The sequence below is a fragment of the Mustelus asterias genome, unplaced genomic scaffold (assembly GCF_964213995.1).
Source record: "Mustelus asterias unplaced genomic scaffold, sMusAst1.hap1.1 HAP1_SCAFFOLD_324, whole genome shotgun sequence".
Lineage (NCBI taxonomy): Eukaryota > Metazoa > Chordata > Chondrichthyes > Carcharhiniformes > Triakidae > Mustelus > Mustelus asterias.
The window spans coordinates 384,027-407,500 of NW_027590286.1; the positions used below are offsets into that span (position 1 = coordinate 384,027).

Sequence of the window (23,474 nt, forward strand, 5' to 3'; positions counted from 1 at the left end):
GACCCCTCTATCCCACTCTCTGCCTTCTCCATGTCCACTCTATCCAGGCCGCGTAGTATCTTGTAAGTTTAAATAAGATCCCCCCTCATCCTTCCAAACTCCAACGAATACAGACCCAGTCTCTTGAACCATTCCTCACATGACAAGCTCTTCATTCCAGGGATCGTTCTTGTGAACCTCCTCTGGACCCTTTCCAAGGCCAGCACATGCTTCCTTAGTTACAGGGCCCAAAACTGTTCACATTACTCCAAATGGGGCCTGACCAGTGCTTTATACAGCCTCAGAATTACATCCCTGCTCTTGTATTATAGCCCTCTCGACATGAATGCTGACATGCATTTGCCTTCCTAACTGCCAACTGAACCAACACATTAACCTTAAGAGAATCTTGAACAAGGACTCCCAAGTCCCTTTCTGTCTCTGATTTCTGAAGCGTTTCCCCATTTATAAAATAGTCTATGCTTCCAGTCCTCCTTCCAAAGTGCATAACCTCACACTTTTCCACATTGTATTCCATCTGCCACTTCTTTGCCCACTCTCCTAACCTGTCCCAGTCCTTCTGCAGCTCCCTGCTTCCTCAGTACTACCTGTCCCTATCATATCTTTGTAGCATCTGCAAACTTAGCAACAGTGCCTTCAGATCCTTCTTCCAAATCGTTAATGTATATTGTGAAAAGTTTGTGGTCCCAGCACCGACCCCTGAGGCACACCACTAGTCACCATCTGCCATCCTGAAAAATACCCCTTTATCTCCACTCTCTGCCTTCTGCAAGTCAGCCAATCCTCCATCAATGCCAGGCTCTTACCCTTAACACCATGGTCTCTTAACTTATTTAACAATCTCCTGTGCGGCACCTTGTCAAAGTCCTTTTTGAAATCTAAGTAAATCAACTAAGTAAATCAACTAAGTAAATCGGCACGGTAGCACAGTGGTTAGCACTGCTGCTTCACCGCTCCAGGAACCTGCATTCGATTCCCGGCTTGGGTCACTGTCTGTGTGGAGTTTGCACATTGTCTGCGTGGGTTTCCTCCGGGTGCTCCGGTTTCCTCCCACAGTCCAAAGATGTGCGGGTTAGGTTGATTGGCCATGCTAAAAAAAAAAATTGGCACTTAGTGTCCTGGGATGCATAGATTAGAGGGATTAGTGGGTAAAAATATGTAGGGATATGGGGGTAGGGCCTGGGTGGGATTGTGGTCGGTGCAGACTCGATGGGCCGAATGGCCTCTTTCTGTACTGTAGGGTTTCTATGATTCTATGAACTCCACTGGTTCTCCTTCATTTAACTTTCTTGTTACTTCCTCAAAGAACTCTATCAGATTTGGCAGACATGACCTCCCCTTGATGAAGCCGTGCTGACTCAGTCCTATTTTATCACGCACTTCCAAATACTCCCCGATCTCATCTTTAATAATGGATTCTAAGTGCTACATCTAATTTCTTCTTGAAATCACACAATGTTTTGGCCTCAAATACTTTCTGTGGTCGTCAATTCCACACATTAACCACTCTCAGGGTGAAGAAATTTCTCCTCACCTCATTCCTAAAAGGTTCACCTCTTATCCTCGAACTATGACCCCTAATTCTGGACTTCATCACCGGCTTGAACATTCTTTCTGAATTTACCCTGTCTAACCCTGTTAGAATTTTCCACGTTTCTATGAGATAGAGTCAGAGAGGTTTACAGCATGGAAACAGGCCCTTCGGCCCAACTTGTCCCTTTTTTTAAAAAACCCCTAAGCTAACTCCAATTGCCCGCATTTGGCCCATATCCCTCTATACCCATCGTACCCATGTAACTATCTAAATGCTTTTTAAAAGACAAAAATTGTACCCGCCTCGACTACTGCCTCTGGCGGCTTGTTCCAGGCACTCACCATCCTCTGTGTGAAAAAATTGCCCCTCTGGACACTTTTGTATCTCTCCCCTCTCACCTTAAACCTATGCCCTCTAGTTTTAGACTCCCCTGCCTTTGGGAAAAGATATTGATTATCGAGCTGATCTGTGCCCCTCAGTATTTAATAGACCTCTATAAGATCACCCCTCAACCTCCTATGCTCCAGAGAAAAAAGTCCCAGTTTTTCCAGCCTCTCCTTATAACTCATGCCATCAAGTCCGGGTAGCATCCTGGTAAATCTTTTCTGCATTCTTTCTAGTTTAATAATATCCTTTCTATACTCCTTCTATAGATCACCTCTCACTCTTCTAATTGCCCATGAATATAGACTAAACCGAACAAATCAGTCCTCATATGACAGACCTACCATCCCATGAATCAGGCTGGTAAACCTTCACTGTACTCCCACTACAGCAAGGACATCCTTCCTCAGATAATGACACCAAAACTGTACACAATACCCCATGTGTGGCCGCACCAATGTGCTATTCATTCTATCCCTGTATTCAGAATCTCTCGCTATGAAGGCCAACATACCATTTGCCTTCTTTACTGCCTGCTGTACCTGCACGCTTACTTTCAGCAACAAATGCACTGGACCACTAAGGTCTCACTGAGTATCCACCTCTCTCAATTCACACCCATTCAAATAATAATCTGCCTTCCTATTATTGCTACCAAAGTGGATAACCTCACATTTATCCACATTATAGTGCATCTGCCACGCAGATGTCCACTCACTCAACCTGTCCAAATCACACTGAAGCATCTCTGCATCCTCCTCACAGCTCACCCTCCCACCCAGCTTTGTATCATCTGCAAATTTGGGGATGATACATTATGTTCCCCCTTCAAAATCATTAATATATTATGAGAACAGTTGGGGTCCTGGCTCAGATCCTTATGATACCCCACTAGTCACTGCTTGCCAATGGGAAAAAGATCCATTGATGCCAACACTTTTCTTCCGATCTGCTAAGCAGCTTTCTATGCATCTCGAGACTCTACCTGCAAACCCAAGCACTTTAACTTTACATAGTTTCTGTTTGAGGAAGGATGTCCTTGCTATAGAGGGAATGCAGTGAAGGTTTATTAGGCTGATTCCTGGGATGGCAGGTCTGTCATATGAGTAAAGCCATAACTGTAGACAATGCTCCAGATGCTGCCTTACCATGGCTCTATAATATTTTGATTATATCTCTGGTGGTGTGAAAGGAATTCCATAATTACAAGGTTTAGTACATTTCAGCAGTTTCCGGCAGTGCATTTTCTTGTTATATGTTTAGCCCCACTCTGGGTTCTGATGCCCTGTCCATCCAATCGGGATTTACAATCTCCTTTCTCTCTCTGTGAAGCCTCTGAGCTGAAAGCACAGTGTTCCGCTGTGACCTTTCTCTGACACCGCTTACCACTTTCTCAAACTTCCCCACTAATCTGTATTAAATATGTTTATCACTTTCCTGCAGATTTCTCCCCATCTATCCCGGCTCAACACATCACTCTCAATTCATCCCATCGCTCCCAACTCATCGCATCTCTCCCGACTCATCCCATCTCTCCCGACTCATCCAATCTCTCCCAACTCATCCCATCTCTCCCGACTCATCCAATCTCTCCCAACTCATCCCATCTCTCCCGACTCATCGCATCTCTCCACACTCCTCCCATCTCTCCCGACTCCTCCCATCTCTCCCGACTCCTCCCATCTCTCCCGACTCCTCCCATCTCTCCCGACTCATCCCATCTCTCCCGACTCATCCCATCTCTCCTGACTCTGCCCATTTCTCCTCTTAAAACAATTTTCTGTCCTCGCTGCCAAGCTAAGGAATAGTGGGTGAATCTTCCCGGATCTAATACAAATCACACCAGCTCCTCCAGTCTCTCCCCATGATCGAAGTCCCTCGCTATGGATCAGGGGGTTAATGGGGTGGGATACTCACCATCAATGGGGTAGATTCGTGAATGAGAGCCTTCAGCAGGAATGGGAAGTTTAAATGTGGGACAACATTTGAGCACGGTTCTGGAATATTCTGTGAAATATATTTGGGCTATTCTCTTAGTTCTGAGTCACTGTCCTTCCTGGCAGCGGCTGAGTTCCTCTTTCTTTCAACTGAAGCCTCTTCGAGTTGAAACTACTTTGTTTCTGTTGCAACGCCCTTTGCTGTCATAGAGTCATAGAGGTTTACAGCATGGAAACAGGCCCTTCGGCCCACTTGTCCGTGCTGCCTTTTTTTTTAACCCCTAAGCGAGTCCCAATTGCCCGCATTTGGCCCATATCCCTCTTTACCCATTTTACCCATGTAACTATCTAAATGCTTTTTGAAAGACAAAATTATACCCGCCTCTACTACTACCTCTGGCAGCTTGTTCCAGACACTCAACACCCTCTGGTGAAAAAATTGCCCCTCTGGACACTTTTGTATCTCTCCCCTCTCACCTTAAACCTATGCCCTCTAGTTTAAGACTCCCCTGCCTTTGGGAAAATATATCGACTATCTAGCTGGTCTGTGTCCCTCATTATGTTATAGACCTCTATAAGCTTACCCGTCAGCCTCCTGCGCTCCAGAGAAAAAAGTCCCAGTCTATCCAGCCTCTCCTTCTAACTCAATCCATCAAGTCCCGGCAGCATTCTGGTAAATCTTTTCTGCACTCTTTCTAGTTTAATAATATCCTTTCTATAATAGGGTATCACTGTCATATTTAACCCCACTCTCTTGCTCGCGATCTCTCTCTTTCTCTGTCTCTCTCTTTCTCTCACTCTCTCACTGTCTCTGTCCATCTCGATCTTTCACTTTATTCCTCCCTGTCCCTCCCTCTCTGTCTCTCTCCGTCTGTCTGTCTGTCTGCCTCTCCCTCTATGTCTTGCTCCATCCAAAGGAACAACTGGTCACTTTAGCTATTGCTTGCTTTTAATTTACTGTTAAATAATTTTCACTCTGTTTTTATACTGTTTTATGGAGCTCGAATCCTCAACACATAATGATGATGCAAGGTGTCTGCTCCTTCACATATTCTGAGATTTGTGCGGGATATTTAATAACTAGTTATGATTTGAAATTTGAATTTAATTGGATGGTCTTTTCTCTCAGTGTATTTAAACACATCTTCCCTGATCCATTGCTTTCTCTGTCAAGGGTTAACTTTATATTTGTCCCCAGTGATGTGTTTCTGAGCTGAAACCACAGGTTTCCGTTACAAACACTGACTGTGACTAAAATACACCCAGATTGATTTGGAAATCGATTGATATTCAAATTTCTCCCACTATCGGTTTATTGTGACGTTGCTGAGAGTTTGTAAACTATTCTCCTGAATCGAACCAATATCCAGTTCTCATTATTTAGACGGCACTCTCTCCTGTTGTCTCCTGGAGTTGGTCACATCATTGAGATTGAGATCTGTGTCGAGAGTGGAGACTAATGTCCTTCAGTAAACACATCACAGCAGCTGCTGTTTGTGATCAACATTTCATCATCTCACCCTCGTTTTGTTCAGTTTAACAGCCCAAAGTGTGAATCCATTCCATAATCGTGCTCCCAGACAGAGGCAGGCACAGAGACACAGACACAGACTGAGAGACAAAGACTAGAAGGGACAGGCAGAGCAAAGGACATAGAGACAGACACACAATAGGCCGACACAGACACACAGTGAAAGACACACAGACATACACATACAGAGTCTGCAAAAAGACAGACAGAGTGAGAGAGACACACACAGGGACAGATAGAGATAAGGATACAGTGACACACAGGAGCACACAGTGACACACACAATGATAGACACATACACAAAGACCGCAACAAAGACACACAGAGACTCCCACAAAGAAACACAGACACACAGAGACAGGCAAATATCCAGAGACTGCCACAAAGACAAGGACAGGCACATACAGAGGGAGAGAGACAGACAGACAGACAGACAAACAGACATGTACACAGAGACAGACAAGGCACAAACACACACACAGACACTCACACACAAGTACAAACACAGAGAGACAGACACAGACATATGCACAGAGTGTTACAAATACGGCAAAAAGCACTCAGACCAGGAAACAGGAACAGACACACAGATGGAGACAGACACACAGAGATCTGCACACAGAGACAGACACACAGAACAGACTGACTGAGACAGACAGAGACACATACAAAGTGACTGCCAGTAAGGCACGAAAAAAAAAGAGAAACACACACAAACTACCACAACATAGACACAGACACACAGACACACACACACACACTCACACACGCACACACACACACACAGACACACACAGAAAGAGGCAGGCCCAGACACGCAGAAACAAGCGAACACAGACTGAGACAGACACATAGACACAGACAGAACAGGCACTGAAATATGAGGGATATAGGGAAGATTATTTTCCCTTCGGAGAGGAGCCAATAAACGGGGGGAGGGGGGAGTGCATTGATTTAAGTAAGGGTCAGGAGATTTAGAGGGATTTGAGGGAAATATTTTTTGCCGAGAGGGTGGTGGGAATCTGGAAACTCACTGCCTGAAAGTTCGGTAGAGGCGGAACCTCTCACAACAATTAAGAAGTCTTAAGATGAGCACTTGCACAGCCACAGCACACACTACTACGGAGCAAGTGCTGGGAAATGCGATTATAATGGATGTGTTCTTGATGGCTGGAACAGACAAGATGGGCTGAAGGGCCTCTTTCTGTGCTGGAAAACTCTCACAATCTAACTGATCCTTCACCAACTTTGTTTGTACGTCTCAGCTCCAGATGTAATATACATTTCATTAAAACATAACCTCTCAATCTGAGATTTAAAATGAACAATTATCCAGAGGAACAATTGTAATTTGCAGTGGAGAGTTCCAATCTGAGAGCACCACTTTCCTGTGGAGAAATGTTTCTGAGCTTCACTCCTGAAGGTGCTGACCCCAGAGTCTTGTCTCTGACTCCGAGCCCCACACTCCAGAGCTGGAACCACTGGGCTTGTTCTCCTTCAAACAGAGCCACTTCAGAGGAACTTTGACTGAAGTTCTCCAAATCATGATGGATTCTGATCCATCACATGAGCTGTAATCGATTCCCGTTACGGGAGACTGGGAATTTGACAAGGAAGTGTTCAATGAAAGGGAGGACACTCGGAGGTTCTGTGGAACAAAGTGACCTTGGCGTGTTTGTTCTGAAAGCGAAAGGGCATGTTAGTCACGTGGTGAAAAAGACATATGGGACATTTGTCTTTATCAATCGGGGAATGGGTTACAAATCGATCATGGTGGAGTTATAAAGAACTTTGGTGATGTCACAGCGAGAGTACTGTGTGCATTTCTGGTCGCCATATTATAGGAAGGATATGATTGCAATGGAGGGGGTGCAGAGTAGATTCACCAGGACACTGCGTGGGATGGAAGATTTAAGTTAACAAGAGAGGTTGGGGAGGCTTGGGTTGTTTTCCTTCGAGCTGGAGAAGACTGAGGGATGACCTAATCGAGGTGCACAAGATTATCGGAGATACGGACTGAGTGGGTAAGGAGCACCTGTTCCCCTTAGTTAAAGGGTCAGTCACGAGGGGACATAGATTCAAGTTGAGGGGCAGGAAGTTTGGGGGCGATGTGAGAAAAAACTATTTTTTACCCAGAGGTGGTGACAGTCTGGAATGCGCTGCCTGGGAGGGTGGTGGATACGAGTTGTCTCACATTCTTTAAAAAGTATCTGAATGAGCACTTGGCACGTCAAAACATTCAGGGATATGGGAAATGGGATAAGGTGGGAGATCTGGTATTTTTTCCGGTGTTGGAACAGACACGATGGGCTGAAGGACCTCTACAGCACTGTATGTTCCCATGATTCTATGAGAGTCAGTGACCAGAGCACACACCATATAATGTGACTGGTGACTGACCCAAAGGGGGACACCAGAGGGACACATTTCTATTCACACAGCCAGTTGTTGTGATCTGGAATGCCCATCGTGTAATATCGACAGAAGCAGTTCTGATAGGAACACTCGAAACAAAATCAGATCATTACCTACCTGGAGAAAAGATTGGATATTGGGAAAGTGAGGGGGAGTGGGATTAATTACAAAGACCCTCAAACAATTGGAGATGGGAGTATGATGTGAGGAAAGACCCTCTTTGGGAAATATTGTAACAACCTGTGATTCTGGAATTCTGGGAAAGGTGTCGGTTTTCATTTCTCTCATTCATATTCTCTCGTTTCAGCGGCTTTTGCTGTTCAGGGAAGATTCTCTCAAAGTAAGTGTCCACATTTCTCTCGAATATCATGACATTGAATTATTAATTCCTATCGTGTTAAACCAATCGGTTAGTTTTTTTTTCATATGGTGATGGGTTTGATTGTTGTAACCCATCGTGTTGTAACACTGACGCTGGTGCCGTGAGCCTAGATTGTTAATGCCATGGGAAATGCCTTATTCTTGTTGTTGGCGCTCCATCCATTAACACACTCTGGGGAAGATAACTCAGGAACAATCCGGCATTCCCACTGGCCACAGACAATGTTCTATTGAATGGGAACATTCATTCCAAATTTGCAGTTACAACTCCAAATGTTTCTGAGGATATCCAAAGTTGCCATTGGACGTCCTTGTGTCTGTTCTGCTGTCCAGTTGGAGTGTGAGTGATCTAAATCTTCTCTAATTTCACACACCCTGATGACCTTTCCTCTAATAATATAAAATAACAAAACCCTTTCACCCCGAGTCTGCAATTTACAACTGACCGAACCTCAGCTGTGATTGAAGAATGTTTGAGCTGATCTAGACTGCTCCTCGAGTGAGGAATTTCTTGCCAGCATCGCCCTTGAAAGGGTGATTTCTAATTCTGAGATTTTACTGACTGTTTCTCCAGGGTGAGATGAAAGAACACAGAGTCTCCCAGAATGCTGCATCAAGTAATTAATTTCCCTCAAACAATTCCATTTCACCCGTTTCTCTTCCACACTCAGCGCTGTCCATGCAGACTGTTGTCAGAATTCACCCCATTGGACGCTGGAATCATTCTAATGCATCACTCCAGCTGGGGTCCAATCTCAGAAACATCTGTCCTGTCCCACCTACACCATCCTCCAGTTGTCTAGAGCAGTAAACGGCTATCTGTTTCTCTGTCACCTCCTCCCCCTCCCTCACGTGTCAAACAGCAATGAGCTCCCTCCCTATTCCTGAACATCAGTCAGAGGTGTCCATCAAACACCAGTGCCATTCTCACATTATTTGCAGTAACCCCTCACCGGGGTCTTAGAACTGCCTGTTGAGAAAAATCCTGCACAGCAACATTACTCAAAAACATTTCTTGAATGCAATTTATCATCACAAGAGCTATCAGAGGTTTGATGATCGAGAGAACTGCACAGAGACAGAGAGTAGGTGAGGACCATGGAGAGTTTGGGGAATATGTATGATTTGTTTTTCAAAATGTGGAGATGCCGGCGTTGGACTGGGGTAAACACAGTAAGAAGTTTAACAACACCAGGTTAAAGTCCAACAGGTTTATTTGGTAGCAAAAGCCACACAAGCTTTCGAAGCTCTAAGCCCCTTCTTCAGGTGAGTGGGAATTCTGTTCACAAACAGAGCTTATAAAGACACAGACTCAATTTACTCAAATTGAGTCTGTGTCTTTATAAGCTCTGTTTGTGAACAGAATTCCCACTCACCTGAAGAAGGGGCTTAGAGCTTCGAAAGCTTGTGTGGCTTTTGCTACCAAATAAACCTGTTGGACTTTAACCTGGTGTTGTTAAACTTCTTATTGTTTTTCAAATCCAGCCTTTATTCAATGGAGAGGGGACTCTGTGGCGGGGGTGGGAGAGGGGCTGGGGGATTATGTTGTTCTGCAAGAACAGGAGCGGGGAGGATGAATGGGACTTGGTTTGAAGTAGGACAAGGTGGGGAACCAGCAGATATTGGTTCATGTCATTCCGATGCCGGGTGACGGATGGGAGAGTTGGAAGACACAAGTCTGGAGGCAGAGCGAGAAATGGGGCTGGAGTCAGGCAATGTCATGGAGATGGACATTGGTGGACTGAGAGGCGGTGGAGGTGAGGGGGTCAGAAGGTCACTCAGGGTCTGAGTGGATGTAAAGATTGTGAAATGGCTCTGCCACCCCTCAGACAGAGCCGGCTCAAGGTCGGGACTGGGGAATGAGAGGGAGGGGTGTGGGGGGAGTGAATTCATTAACATGGACAATAACAGCAGATGCAAAGGAAGACCATCCACACACGGGTTCCCTCCGGGTCTCACACAAACCCAAACGCCAAATATGTCGGTGCTTCTTCAATAATCTCTGGGCCCAGACGGGGCTTCCATTGGCTTTCTGTTTAACAACACTCCATGGACAGCCTCACATCAGAGAGGATCACCACCAGATTCACAAAGGGCAATGAGAGAGAGACAATAATTAGAACATAGAACATAGAACATTACAGCGCAGAACAGGCCCTTCGGCCCACGATGTTGCACCGACCAGTTAAAAAAAAAACTGTGACCCTCCAACCTAAACCAATTTCTTTTCGTCCATGAACCTATCTACGGATCTCTTAAACGCCCCCAAACTAGGCGCATTTACTACTGATGCTGGCAGGGCATTCCAATCCCTCACCACCCTCTGGGTAAAGAACCTACCCCTGACATCGGTTCTATAACTACCCCCCCTCAATTTAAAGCCATGCCCCCTCGTGCTGGATTTCTCCATCAGAGGAAAAAGACTATCACTATCCACCCTATCTAAACCTCTAATCATCTTATATGTTTCAATAAGATCCCCTCTTAGCCGCCGCCTTTCCAGCGAAAACAATCCCAAATCCCTCAGCCTCTCCTCATAGGATCTCCCCTCCATACCAGGCAACATCCTGGTAAACCTCCTCTGCACCCTCTCCAAAGCCTCCACATCCTTCCTGTAATGTGGGGACCAGAACTGCACACAGTACTCCAAGTGCGGCCGCACCAGAGTTGTGTACAGTTGCAACATAACGCTACGACTCCTAAATTCAATCCCCCTACCAATAAACGCCAAGACACCATATGCCTTCTTAACAACCTTATCTACTTGATTCCCAACTTTCAGGGATCTATGCACACATACACCTAGATCCCTCTGCTCCTCCACACTATTCAAAGTCCTCCCGTTAGCCCTATACTCAACACATCTGTTATTCCTACCAAAGTGAATTACCTCACACTTCTCCGCATTAAACTCCATCCGCCACCTCTCGGCCCAACTTTGCAACCTGTCTAAGTCTTCCTGCAAACTACGACACCCTTCCTCACTGTCTACCACACCACCGACTTTGGTGTCATCAGCAAATTTGCTGTCAGGCTTGTCAGAGACACTCACCTCTGGAATGAGCCAATATGTTGATTTCACCAAAGTGACTCCATTGTTTGAAAAGACACAGATTAAAGGAAATCTTCACCCCTTTAAATCAAATGTTCAAATCAGCTGCACTGAACAGAAATATTGACTGCAAATTAAACCATATCCTTCTTTCTCTTGTAACCCAGGGTACAATTACTGATTAAACAACTCACTTTGGAAAGGGAATCCCAGCTGGTTTATTTTATTTAGTGTTGTGATTTGAGTTTCTACATTAAATAACGAGTTACACTTCACATTTACAGCGTTGGCTGTAGATCGTTTTCTAATGAGCTGAGTTACTGAAATCCATTGTGTAAATTCCAATATCTCACTGTTTCATCGAGAACTCATCCCGAAAACTCCCTTTTCTTCATCCTCAGTTCCCGATGCAAACATCTCCCTTCAACACCAGTACAATGGTTAGTGAGTGAGCTCATTCCCTCTGTACATGAAACCCTGGAGATCCATTCCTAACAGAGATTTCCATTCCTTCCAACACAGGGAACTTGCCAAAGCCGCGGATATCACTGGATCAACCGATTGGAGTGTATCTAGAAACAGAAAATGTCACCCTCACCTGCACTGTGGAGACACATTGTTCCGGTAAAACCTTCAGCATTTACAAGGATGGTCAAAATTCCAATATCCATCCAGATTCCATGCGGGACAACTCTGCAAGATTCTCGTTTGCTGCTTTGAACCAAGGAGGCCGTTATCAGTGTTATTATTGGTGTCAGACTGATGGGTCATCTTCCCAATTGAGTGAAGCTGTGAGGGTGACAATAGCAGGTGAGGGACTGGGAACAGTGATTGTTAACATATCTGTTCAAAGTCATTCTGACTTTCACAAATCATGTATTATCCACTGTCAGAAAATGGAAGGTTAGATATGAGGAGGGAGGAGTGTAACTGAATAATCTTCCCGGTCATTCCTTAACTCCTGACAGAATCCATGAGAGTTTGGGGCCTGAATACTTGGCCTGTGGTTAAGGGTCAGAGGTGATCAGGGGACTGAGGCAGGGGGAGGTGTGAAGGACCCAGTCCGCAGATGAAGGGTTCTGTAACTGGGCGGCAGGTTTTGATCATTGCCACATGATGGCACAGTCTGACCAGGGATTGGTTCCTGAAATGTTTGATGCCGGGATCACAGCCCCCAGCAACCCCATCCACCACCCCTCCACCCCGACCACCCACCCCCCCCCCCCCCCCCCCCACACCACCCGCCTCCCCGTCACTCCCGGCCTCCCCAGGGTGTTGGAATCCAATAGCTGATGAAGTGAAAGTGCCTCCCACCGCCCTAATGAGGAGGGAGCAGCTGGGGTCCAATCTCAGACACATCATCCCTGTCCCACCGAACCCATCCTCCAGCTGAATAAAACTTTCACTGGCTCCCTGTTTCTCTGTCACCTCCGACCCCCCCCATCCAACAGCAATGAACTGTCTCTCTGTTCCTGAAACACAGTGACTGCTGTCCCCTCAACACCAGTCCCAGCCTCACAAAAACATTATTTTGTTGATATAGCGCCTGTAACACAGTAACCCCTCACCGGGCTGTCAAAGGGAACCATTATCCACTGAACACTGAGTGGAGATGTGAGTGTAGACGACCCAAATCTGTGTGGAGGGAGGGAGGTGTTTAGGAGCGTCATTGAGGGGGGAGAGAGAGACAGGCGGAGAGGTTTCGGGAGGGGATTCCAGAGCTCAGGCCCCCAGGCAGCTGAAGGAGCCCATTGTGGAGCGATCGAAAGTGGGGGACAGTTCCCGAGGCAGCAATTATCCGGGTATAGAGATATCAGAGGGTTCATAATCAAGGGGATCACACACAGATAGAGAGGAGTCGGGAACCATGTAGAGTTTGGAGAACATGTTTGAACATTTTTTCAAATGCAGCTTTTGTTCAGTCCAATGGGGATGGTGCCGGGGGATTATGTCCTTCTGTGAGAAGGCGGGGGGTGGAGGGGGGGGCGTCAATGGGACTTGACTTGAATTAGGACAAGGGCGGCGGCCAGAGGGGGTGGGGGGCAGCAGATATTTGGTTAATGTCATTCCGCTGCCGGGTGAAAGATGGGAGGGAAGGGGAGAGATCCCGGGGGCTGTTTCTGTCTGATAGGGTCTGTCCCACCATTTAAACTGATGGAAAAGACAGAATCGACACCCAGTGGATATTCCAGTGAATATATCTTTCACTAGTTTCAATCTGACCCTCTGCTTCTTGCTGTCTGAGTTCCTCTTTCTTTGAACTGAACCTCTTGCAAGTTGTAACCACTGCTTTCCGTTATAACACCTCGCTACTATTAATATTCCCCTCCGTGCTGGACATTCTCCATTGCTGAGATCTTTCTGTTTTTATTCCATTTCAATGTTGCAACTGCATTTCAGACGTTTTGTGATCATCGTGGTTGTTTGATTGTGTGTGTGTGAGAGAGAGAGTTTGTGTGTATGAATGTGTGTCTGTGAGAGTTTGAGTGACTGTGAGTGAGTGAGTGAGCTGTTTATAATTCTGTCAAGATCCCGATCTGGGAACTCGTACCGACTCCATTCCCCACTCATTGTGTGAGAGATGAGCACATCTCTGAGCTGTGACTTGTCCAAGTGGGCGGAGACTAAAGCCTTTTGTTAGAAACAGGACGTCAGCTTCCTGCTCTCCTCAGAACTGATCTGTCAATCTCCACCCTTAACCATCTAAATTGTCACTGTTCACAGCTCCATCCACTCCAGAATGGAACTCCACCACTTGTCCTGGACATTATCTGTACACAAGTCCCATATTGATGTCTCACACTGAACCCCAACTATTTTCATCTGTCTTTCGGTCAAAGATTCACTCGGTCACAAAATCACTTTGTGCCCCTGAACTGTCGGGGCTGTGGGATCAACATAATCTAGGATTGACTATTTGGATTGACATTTCAAAGACTCAGCACAGAATTAGTTTGTCTCCAGTTCTTTGGGATACAGGAACGTAGGAGCAGGAGTAGGCCATTCGGCCCTTCGGCCCTTCAAGCCTGCTGTGCCATTCATTATGATAACGGCTGATCATCAAATTCAACATCGTGATATCGCCTTCCCCCCATATCCCTTGATCCCTTTAGCCCCAAGATGTCCTTCTTTGATATATTGACGTTCTCAAGAGCATTCACACACCTATCCCTGACCTCAGCCTCCCTCATGTCCTTCTCCTTGGTGAATACTGATACAAAGTACTCATTAAAGATCTCACTCACTTCCTGTGGTTCCACACAAAACTTCCCTCCATTATCCTCGAGTGGTTCGACTCTTTCTCTTGCTGCCCTCTTGCTCCTAGTATATGCATAAAAATCCTTGGGATTCTTCTTGACCCTGTTTGCTCAAGACATTTCATGGCCCCTTTTAGCCCTCCTAATTCCACGTTTAAGTTCCTTCCTACTTTCACTGTGCTCCTCGAGGGCTTCGTCAGTTTTTAGATGCCTGGATGTATCATATGCTTCCTTTTTCCTTTTGTCAAAGCTTAAAATTTCCCTTCTCATCCATGGTTCCTGAATCCTGCCATTTTTATCCATCATTTTTGGGGGAATATTCCTGTCCAGCATTTCAATCAACTGGCCTTTAAAAGCCTCCCACATGTCAGTTATGTTTGTCCTTAAATAGCCACTCCCAATCCACATTCCCCAGTTCCTGTCTAATTTGGATATTATTGGCCCTCTCCCACTTAAGCACCCTCACCCGAGGGCCACTCTTACCCTTATCCATGGCTCCCCGAAAACTTATGGAATTACGGTTGCTCAGCCCAAAATGCTCCCCCACTGAAACATTGATCCCCTGGCCTGGCTCATTCCCCAATACCAAGTCTAGTATGGACCGCTCCCTGGTTGAATTATCTACATATTGTATCAAAAACCCTCCTGGACACATCTAACAAATTGCTCTCCATCCGAGCCCCTGGTTGTAAGCGATTCCCAGTCAAAAAGGGGGAAGTTAAAGTCACCCACCATAACTACCCTGCTTTTTTCACACCTTTTCAAGATTTGACGACACAAATGCTCCTCTGTCTCCTGCAGATTGTTGGGAGATCTATAGTACACTCTCAACATTGTGATCTCACCCTTCTTATTCCTAACTCCAGCCTCACTACAAGATCCCTCCAATGTGTCCTCCCTCAACACAGCTGTGATGTGTTCCCTAATCATCAATGCAACTCCCCGAAACTTTTTGTTTCCTTCTCTGTCCCATCTAAAATAACGATATCCGGGAATGTTAAGCTGCCAGTCCTGTCCCTCCTTTAACCATGTCTCTGTAATTGCAATTACATCATAATTCCATGCAGTAATCCAGGCTCTCAGTTCACCTCTCTTACCTTCTTGCATTGAAGCAAATGCAGCAAGACCTCCAGTTGCACCAGGCCCCGCGACTTCCCTCTGCCTGGTCTTACTCTGCACCAAGTTTATCTCAGTCTCACTTTTATTCCCAGTCCTTACACTTACTGGCCTGCTGTTCCAGTTACAACCTCACACCCACCCCCCCCCCCCCCGCCCCTCAAGCACACCCCCCGCTTCACTCGTTTAAACCCTCCCAAAGAGCACGAGCAAACCTCCCGCCCAGGACATTGGTGCCCCTCCAGTTCAGGTACAACCGTCCTTCTTGTACAGGTCCCACATTGCCCAGAAGACATCCCAGTGATCCATATATCTAAACCCCCCCCTCTCCCCCCCACACCAGCTCTTTAGCCACATGTTGAACTGTGTGATCTCCCTGCTCCAAGCCTCACTAGCACGTGGCACGGGGAGTAATCCTGAGATTATTACCCTCGATGTCCTGCTTTTTTGCTCCCTACCTAACTCCCTGAATTGTCTTTGCAGGACCTCTTCTTGCCGATGTCATTCGTGCCAATGTGGACAATGACATCTGTCTGTTTACCCTCCTGTTTCAGGATGCCGTGGACCCGCTTAGTGACATGCAGGACCCTGGCACCAGGGAGGCAACACACCCCTGACTATCGAGTTTCCTACTAATATCACTCGCTTGCACTGATCCCGACCCTGCTCTACAACAGAACCAGTTGTGGTGCCACAAGCCTGGCTGCTGCTGGTATCTTCCATTGAGAAGCTGTCCCCCCTCCAGCATATCCAAAAATGTATTCCTGTTTGAAAGGGGAATAACTACAGGAAAATCCTGCCTTACCTGACAGTCCCCCATCTACCTATCTGAACCTGTGGTATGACCACCTCCCGGACACTAGTGTCTGTCACACTCTCTGCCCCCTGTATGCTCTGCAATGTGTCCAGCTGCTGCTCCAACTGAACCACGCGGTCTATGAGGAGCTGCAGCTGGTCATACTTTCCAAAGACATTGTCATCAGGGACGCTAGAAAGCTCCCTGACCTCCCGCATCTGGCAGGAGGAACATATCACTGCCCAGACTGCCATCTCCGCCCTTGTACACTTCAGAAAGTTAATGGAATGAGAACCTTACCTTCCTTTTACTTTGCGTGTCCTCCTCACAGTGCCTTTTATTTGGTTCGAGGAGAAAGGAGGGAGGGAAAACTGATGTAGCATCGCGGGTTTAACCGATCCTTGACACCAGTTCTTCGGCTATTCACAGTCCCAGTTTAATATTCGCAAAGCCACACTTTAATCCAGTTGAGGACATGTACATCTCACTCCTGTAACTTTAAATGGAATAATTTCCAACCATGTTTTAAACATTAATTCACAAAGGCACCCTGCCCGTACATTTTTAAATACTTACCCAAGATCGTAAGATCATCAGGTCATTACAAATAGGAGCTGGAGCAGGCCATTCAGCCCTTCATTCAGCAAGAGAATGGGGGACCTGCTTATTGCCTCAGTTACGATTCATTGCTCTCTCTGTCCCTCCCTCTGTCTCTCTGTCCCTCCCTGTCTCTCTGCCATTCCCTATGTCTCGTTCGCTCCCTCTCTATCACTCCCTATCTCTCTGTCTCTGTCTCTCTCTCCACCTCCCCGCTCCCCAAGGAACCACTGCTCACTTTAGCTACTCGAACACTTTTAATTTACCCATTGAACAATTTTTGCCTGTTTTTAGACTGTATTATGGAGCTCGAATCCTCAGCACAAAGTGATGATGAAATGTGTCGGCTCATTAACATATTCTGAGATTTGTGTGGGATATTTGATCACTATTTTTGATTTGAAATGCCTTGAATTTAATTGGACGAGTGCAGGTATGGATGAGTCTGGATAAGTGAGTGCAGGGCTATACAGTCTGTAAGTTCACCCCCACTGGTGCTCATTAATCCAAGAATTAATTACTGAAAGTGTTCAAAATATTCAGCAGATATTTTCACAATGTCTTTTCTCTCAGTGTATTTAAACACATCTTCTCTGATCCATTGCTTTCTCTGTCAAGGGTTAACTTTATATTTGTTCTCAGTGATGTGTTTCTGAGCTGAAACCACAGGTTTCCATTACAAACACTGACTGTGACTAAAATACACCCAGATTGATTTGGAAATCTATTGATATTTAATTTTCTCCCACTGTCGGTTTACTGTGACGTCTGTGACAATTTGTAAACTATTTTCTGTTCCCTAAATCGACACAATATTCAGTTCACATTATTTAGACGGCACTCTCTCCTGTTGTCTCCTGGAGTTGGTCACATCATTGAGATGGAGATCTGTGTAGAGAGCAGAGACTAATGTTTTTTTTAAAAGCGCGCGGGAGGTTTAAAAAGCCGGCCACACTATCCAGCGGGCAGCGTTGTAATGGGCAGCGGAGTGAGCAGGTAGCAGAGTGAGAGCTGAAGGGCTTTGGCTCAGCGGGCTTAGGCGGAAACGGGCGAGGGAGGGTAGGTTTAAAGAAGGGAGAAGAGGAAGGGAAAAAAAAAAATTATTTCTGTTTTTTGTTTTTCAACTTTTGAATCTTAGTTCTTTCCCTGTGGAATCTGAGGAAAAGGGGTATTATGAATGTGAAGCCAGTTTGTTGTTCTCAATGCCGGATGTGGGAGGTCGTGGAGTCTCCTAGCCTCCCAGAAGTGCATATCTACGCTGGGTGCGTCGAGCTGCGGCTCCTAAGGGACCGAGTTAGGGAACTGGAGCTGTAGCTCGAGGACCTTTGTCTGGCCTGGGAAAGCGAGGAGGTGATAGATAGGAGTTATAGGCAGGTGGTCACACTGGGGCCACAAGGAGCAGGCAAGTGGGTCACAGTCAGGAAAGGGAAAGGTCAGGTGGGAGAGAGTACCCCAGTGGTTGTGCCCCTTAAAAATAAGTACTCTTGTTTGAGTGCTGTTGGGGTGGACAGCCCACCTGGTGGAAGCAGCAGTGGTCGTGCCTCCGGCGCGGGGTCCAGCCTTGTAGCACAGGAGGGTAAGGAAGGGAGGAGGAAGGCAGTGGTGACCGGGGACTCTACAGTGAGGGGGTCAGACAGGCGTTTCTGTGGAGGAAGTCGAGAAACGCGGATGGTGGTCTGCCTCCCTGGTGCCGGGATCAGGGATGTTTCTGACCGTATCCAAGAAACCCTGAAGTGGAAGGGAGAGGAGCCAGAGGTCGTGGTGCATACTGGTACCACTGACATAGGCAGGAAAGGGGAAGGGGTTATGAAAAGAGGATATAGGGAGTTACGTAGGGAGTTAAGAAGAAGGAACGCAAGGGTAGTAATCTCGGGATTGCTGCCTGTGCCACGAGACAGTGAGGGAAGGAACGGAATAAGGTGGAGGATAAATGCTTGGCTGAGGGATTGGAGCAGGGGTCAGGGATTCAGGTTCCTGGATCATTGGGACCTCTTTCGGGGCAGGTGCGACCTGTACAAAAAGGACAGGTTTCACTTACATCCCAGGGGGACCAATATCCTGGCGGGAAGGTTTGCTAAGGCTACTGGGGAGTGTTTAAACTAGAATGGTTGGGGGGGGGGGATCAAAATGAGGTGACTGGGAGAGAGGAGGTGCGCTTAAAAATAAAAGGGGCTTGTAGACAGTGTGAGAGGGAGGATATGCAGGTAATGGAGAAGGGGAGCGCTCAGACCGAAGGGGTGTGATGTGTGTATTTTAACGCAAGGAGTGCAGTGAACAAAATGGATGAGCTTAGAGCGTGGATCACTACTTGGAAGTGTGATGTGGTGGCCATTACAGAGACTTGGTTATCTCAGGGACAGGACTGGATACTTCAAGTGCCGGGTTTCAGATGTTTCAGGAGGGACAGGGGAAGGAGGCAAAAGAGGTGGGGGAGTGGCACTGTTGATCAGGGATAGTGTCATGGCTGTAGAAAAGATGGATGCCAGAGAGGGATTGTCTACGGAATCTCTGTGGGTGGAGGTTCACAACAGGAAGAGCTCAATAACTTTACTGGGTGTTTTCTATAGGCCGCTCAATAGTAGCAGGGATGTGGAGGAGCAGATTGGGAAGCAGATCCTGGAGAGATGTGATCATAACAGAGTGGTCGTGATGGGAGATTTTAATTTCCCAAATATCAATTGGAATATCCCTAGGGTAAGGGGTTTAGATGGGGAGGAGTTTGTTCGGTGTATTCAGGAGGGCTTCCTGACACAATATGTGGATAAGCCTACAAGAGGAGAGGCTGTACTTGATTTGGTATTAGGAAATGAACCTGGGCAGGTGTCAGATCTCTCAGTGGGACAGCATTTTGGGGATAGTGATCATAACTCTATCTCCTTTACATTAGCATTGGAGAGAGATAGGATCAGTCAAGCTAGGAAAGTGTTTATTTGGAGTAAGGGCAATTATCAGACTATTAGGCAGGAAATTAGAAGCATAAATTGGAAGGAGGTTTTCTCAGGGAAATTTACAGAAGAAATGTGGCAAATTTTCAAGGAAAATTTGTTTGGAGCTCTGCACAGCAACGTTCCAATGAGACAGGGGAGTTATGGTAGGTTACAGGAACCATGGTGCACGAAAGCTGTAACGAACAGTATTGAGGAAGCAGGGGCCTGCAGAAGGACTTGGACAGGTTAGAAGAGTGGGCAAAGAAGTGGCAGATGGAATACAATGTGGAAAAGTGTGAGGTTATGTACTTTGGAAGGAGGAATGGAGGCGTAGACTATTTTCTAAATGGGAAAATGCTTAGGAAATCAGAAATACAAAGCGACTTGGGAGTCATTGTTCAAGATTCTCTTCAGGTTAACGTGGAGGGTAAGTCTGCAGTTCGGAAGGCAAATGCAATTTTAGCATTCATGTCGAGAGGGCTAGTACACAAGAGCAGGGATGTACTGCCGAGGCTGGAAAAGGCTCTGGTCAGACCCCATTTGGAGTACTGTGAGCAGTTTTGGACCCCATATCTAAGGAAGGATGTGCTGGCCTTGGAAAGGTTCCAGAAGAGGTTCACAAGAACGATCCCTGGAATGAAGAGCGTGTTGTATGAGGTACGGTTGAGGACTCTGGGTCTGTACTTGTTGGAGTTTAGAAGGATGAAGGGGGAATCTTATTGAAACTTACAGGAGACTGCGAGGCCTGGATAGAGTGGACGTGGAGAGGATGTTTCCATTAGTAGGAAAAAATTAGTACCAGAGGGAAAAACCTCAGGCTAAAGGGACGATTCTTTAAAACAGAGATGAGGAGGAATTTCTTCAGCAAGAGAGTGGTGAATCTGTGGAACTCTTTGCTGCACAAGGCTGTGTAGGGCAGGTTATTCAGTGTCTTTAAGATAGAGATAGATAGGTCCTTGATTGATAAGGGGATCAGGGGTAATAGGAAAAGGCAGGAGAATGGGGATGAGAAAAAAAATCAGCCATGATTGAATGGTGGAGCAGACTTGATGGACCGAGTGGCCTAACTCTGCTCCGATGTCTTATGGTCTTATGGTCTTATGGACTAGAAAACAGTTAATGTGGTTCCGCTATTTAAGAAATATTATAGAGATAAACCAGGGAACTCCAGTCTCATATCAGTGGGAGGGAAACTATTGGAAAAACCTTTGAAGGAGAGCATCTATCTCCACTTGGAGAGGCAAGACTTGATCAGGGATAGTCAGTATGGCTTTGTCAAATTTGATTGAATTTTTTGAGGAGGTAGCTCAGTTGGAGCAGATAGAGGGTGATGCCAGAATGCTGCTTTAGTGACTGGAAGCCACTGCCAAGTGACGTACCACAGGGATCTGTGTTGGGCTCCTGATTATTCGTCACTGATGTCAATGACATAGATGACTATGTGGGTGGTAGGATTAGTAAGTTTGCGAATGACACAGTGATTGGCCGGTGGTTAACAGTGAGACTGAGTGTCTTGGGCTACAAGAAGATAAAGACAGAATGGTCAAATGGACTGATAAACGGCAAATGGAATTTAACCCTGAAAAATGTGAGGTGATGCACTTTAGAAGGAGTAATTTCACGAGAAAGTACTAAATGACTGGCAGGACACTGGGAAGTTCTGTGGAAGAAAGGAACCTTGGTGTGTTTGTCCACAGATCACTGTCAGCATGTTGGGAGGATGGTGAAAAATGCATATGGGACATCTGTCTTTAACTATTTAGGCATTGATTACAAAAGCAGGGAAGTCATGTTGAAGTTGTGTTGAACTTTGGTGAGGCCACAGCTCGAGTCCTGTGTGTGGATCTGCTCGCCACATTATCGAAAGGATGCGATTGCACTGGAGGGGCCGCAGAGGAGATTTACCAGGATGCTGCCTGGGATGGAACAGTTAAGTTATGAAGAGGGGTTGGGTCGGCTTGGGTTGTTTTCATTGAAGCAGGGAAGACTGAGGGGCGATCTGATCGAGGGTCCTGATTGAGGGACATGGACAGAGTGGATAGAGAGGAACTGTTCCCCTTAGCTGCAGGGTCAGTTATGAGAGGATATCGATTCAGGGTGAGGGGCAGGAGGTTTAGGGAGAATGTGAGGAAAAACCATTTTACCCAGTGGGTGGTGATGGTCTGGAATGCGCTGCCTCGGAGAGGGGTAGAGGTGGGTTGCCTCACATCCATTAAAATGTACCTGCATGAGAACTTGGCAACACACAACTTTTAGGCTAAGCGCAAAGTGCTGGCAGATGGGATTACATGGGAGTTCAGGTGTTTGTAATTTGTCAGTGCAGATCGATGGGCCGAAAGGCCTCTTCTTCCCTGTATGATTTTATGAATCTAAGATCTCTTGTTTGGCTAGACTGTGTAACCCTCCTGTACACTGACTGTGTACCCCCCCTGTACACTGACTGTGTGCACCTCCTGTACATCCAGACTGTGTACCCCTCCTGTACACCGACTGTGTGCACCTCCTGTACACCCAGACTGTGTACCCCCCCTGTGCACCGACTGTGTGCACCTCCTGTACACCCAGACTGTGTACCCCCCTGTAAACTCAGACTATGTAGACCTCCTGCACACTGACAGTGTGCACCACATGTGCACCCAGACTATGCACACCCACCGTACACTCAGACTCTGTACACTTCCTGTACACCCAGACTGTGTACACCTGCTGTACACTCAGACTGTGTACACCTCCTGTAAACTCAGACTGTGTACGCCTGCTGTACACTCAGACTCTGTACACCTCCTGTACACCCAGACTGTGTTCCCTCCTGTGAACTCAGACTGTGTGCACCTCCTTTACACCCAGAATGTCTGTACCTCCTAGACGCAAACGGTGTGCCCTCCTGGACACCCAGACTGTGTACAACTCCTGCACACCCAAACTGTGTACAACTCCTGCACACACAGACTGTGTACCCTTCCTGTGAACTCAGATTGTGTACACCTCCTTTACACCCAGAGTGCGTACACCTCCAGTGAAGCCAGATTGCCTGGATTCAAGTGGCCAGACCTTTCCCTCTCACCATCTGTTCTTTGTCCAAATTACGAAGGTTGACATTTTGGACCTTGTAACCTTGCCTGCCCATGTTTAACTCTGTGTTGTACAAAGCTCAGTGCTGCTGCTGTAACTATGGTTACCACCCCACTTCCTCCCAGACTCTCTTTCCTCTCTCATTCAAAGCTTCCTGGTTTGAAGCTCTGAGTCTCGGAGGAGGAGACACAGTCTCCGTCCCTTCCACCTCTCACATCTCGATGTAGCTGCGACTCGGAGATGGAGACGGGCGCCTTGTTACTGCTCTTTGGTGAGTCCTGCACCCGGCCTCTGTGCAACACTGTCGTACGTCTGGTCTGTGTGGTATCTGAGTGGGTGAATGGCAGAGGGGAGAGTGGGAATGAACCCGGGAGTTGTCTGATCTCAGTTAGCTCCAGGGATTAAAGCTAGTTTGGGATGGAGTGTGTTGGGGTAGATGGTGAGGGTGGAGATTTGACTGTGTTGGATTCACTTT

The 23,474-nt window shown here is 46.7% G+C and overlaps 1 protein-coding gene across 1 annotated transcript in view; it reads left to right on the forward strand.

The window, feature by feature from the left end:
* The first annotated feature begins 23,162 nt into the window (after positions 1-23,162).
* LOC144486370 (low affinity immunoglobulin gamma Fc region receptor II-like) overlaps positions 23,163-23,474 on the forward strand; it is a 60,028-nt gene continuing 59,716 nt past the window's right edge. Inside the window, exon 1 of the mRNA XM_078204404.1 lies at positions 23,163-23,270. Within this exon, the coding sequence (XP_078060530.1) occupies positions 23,240-23,270 (31 nt within the window). The 5' untranslated portion in view covers positions 23,163-23,239. The remainder of the gene's footprint in view (positions 23,271-23,474) is intronic.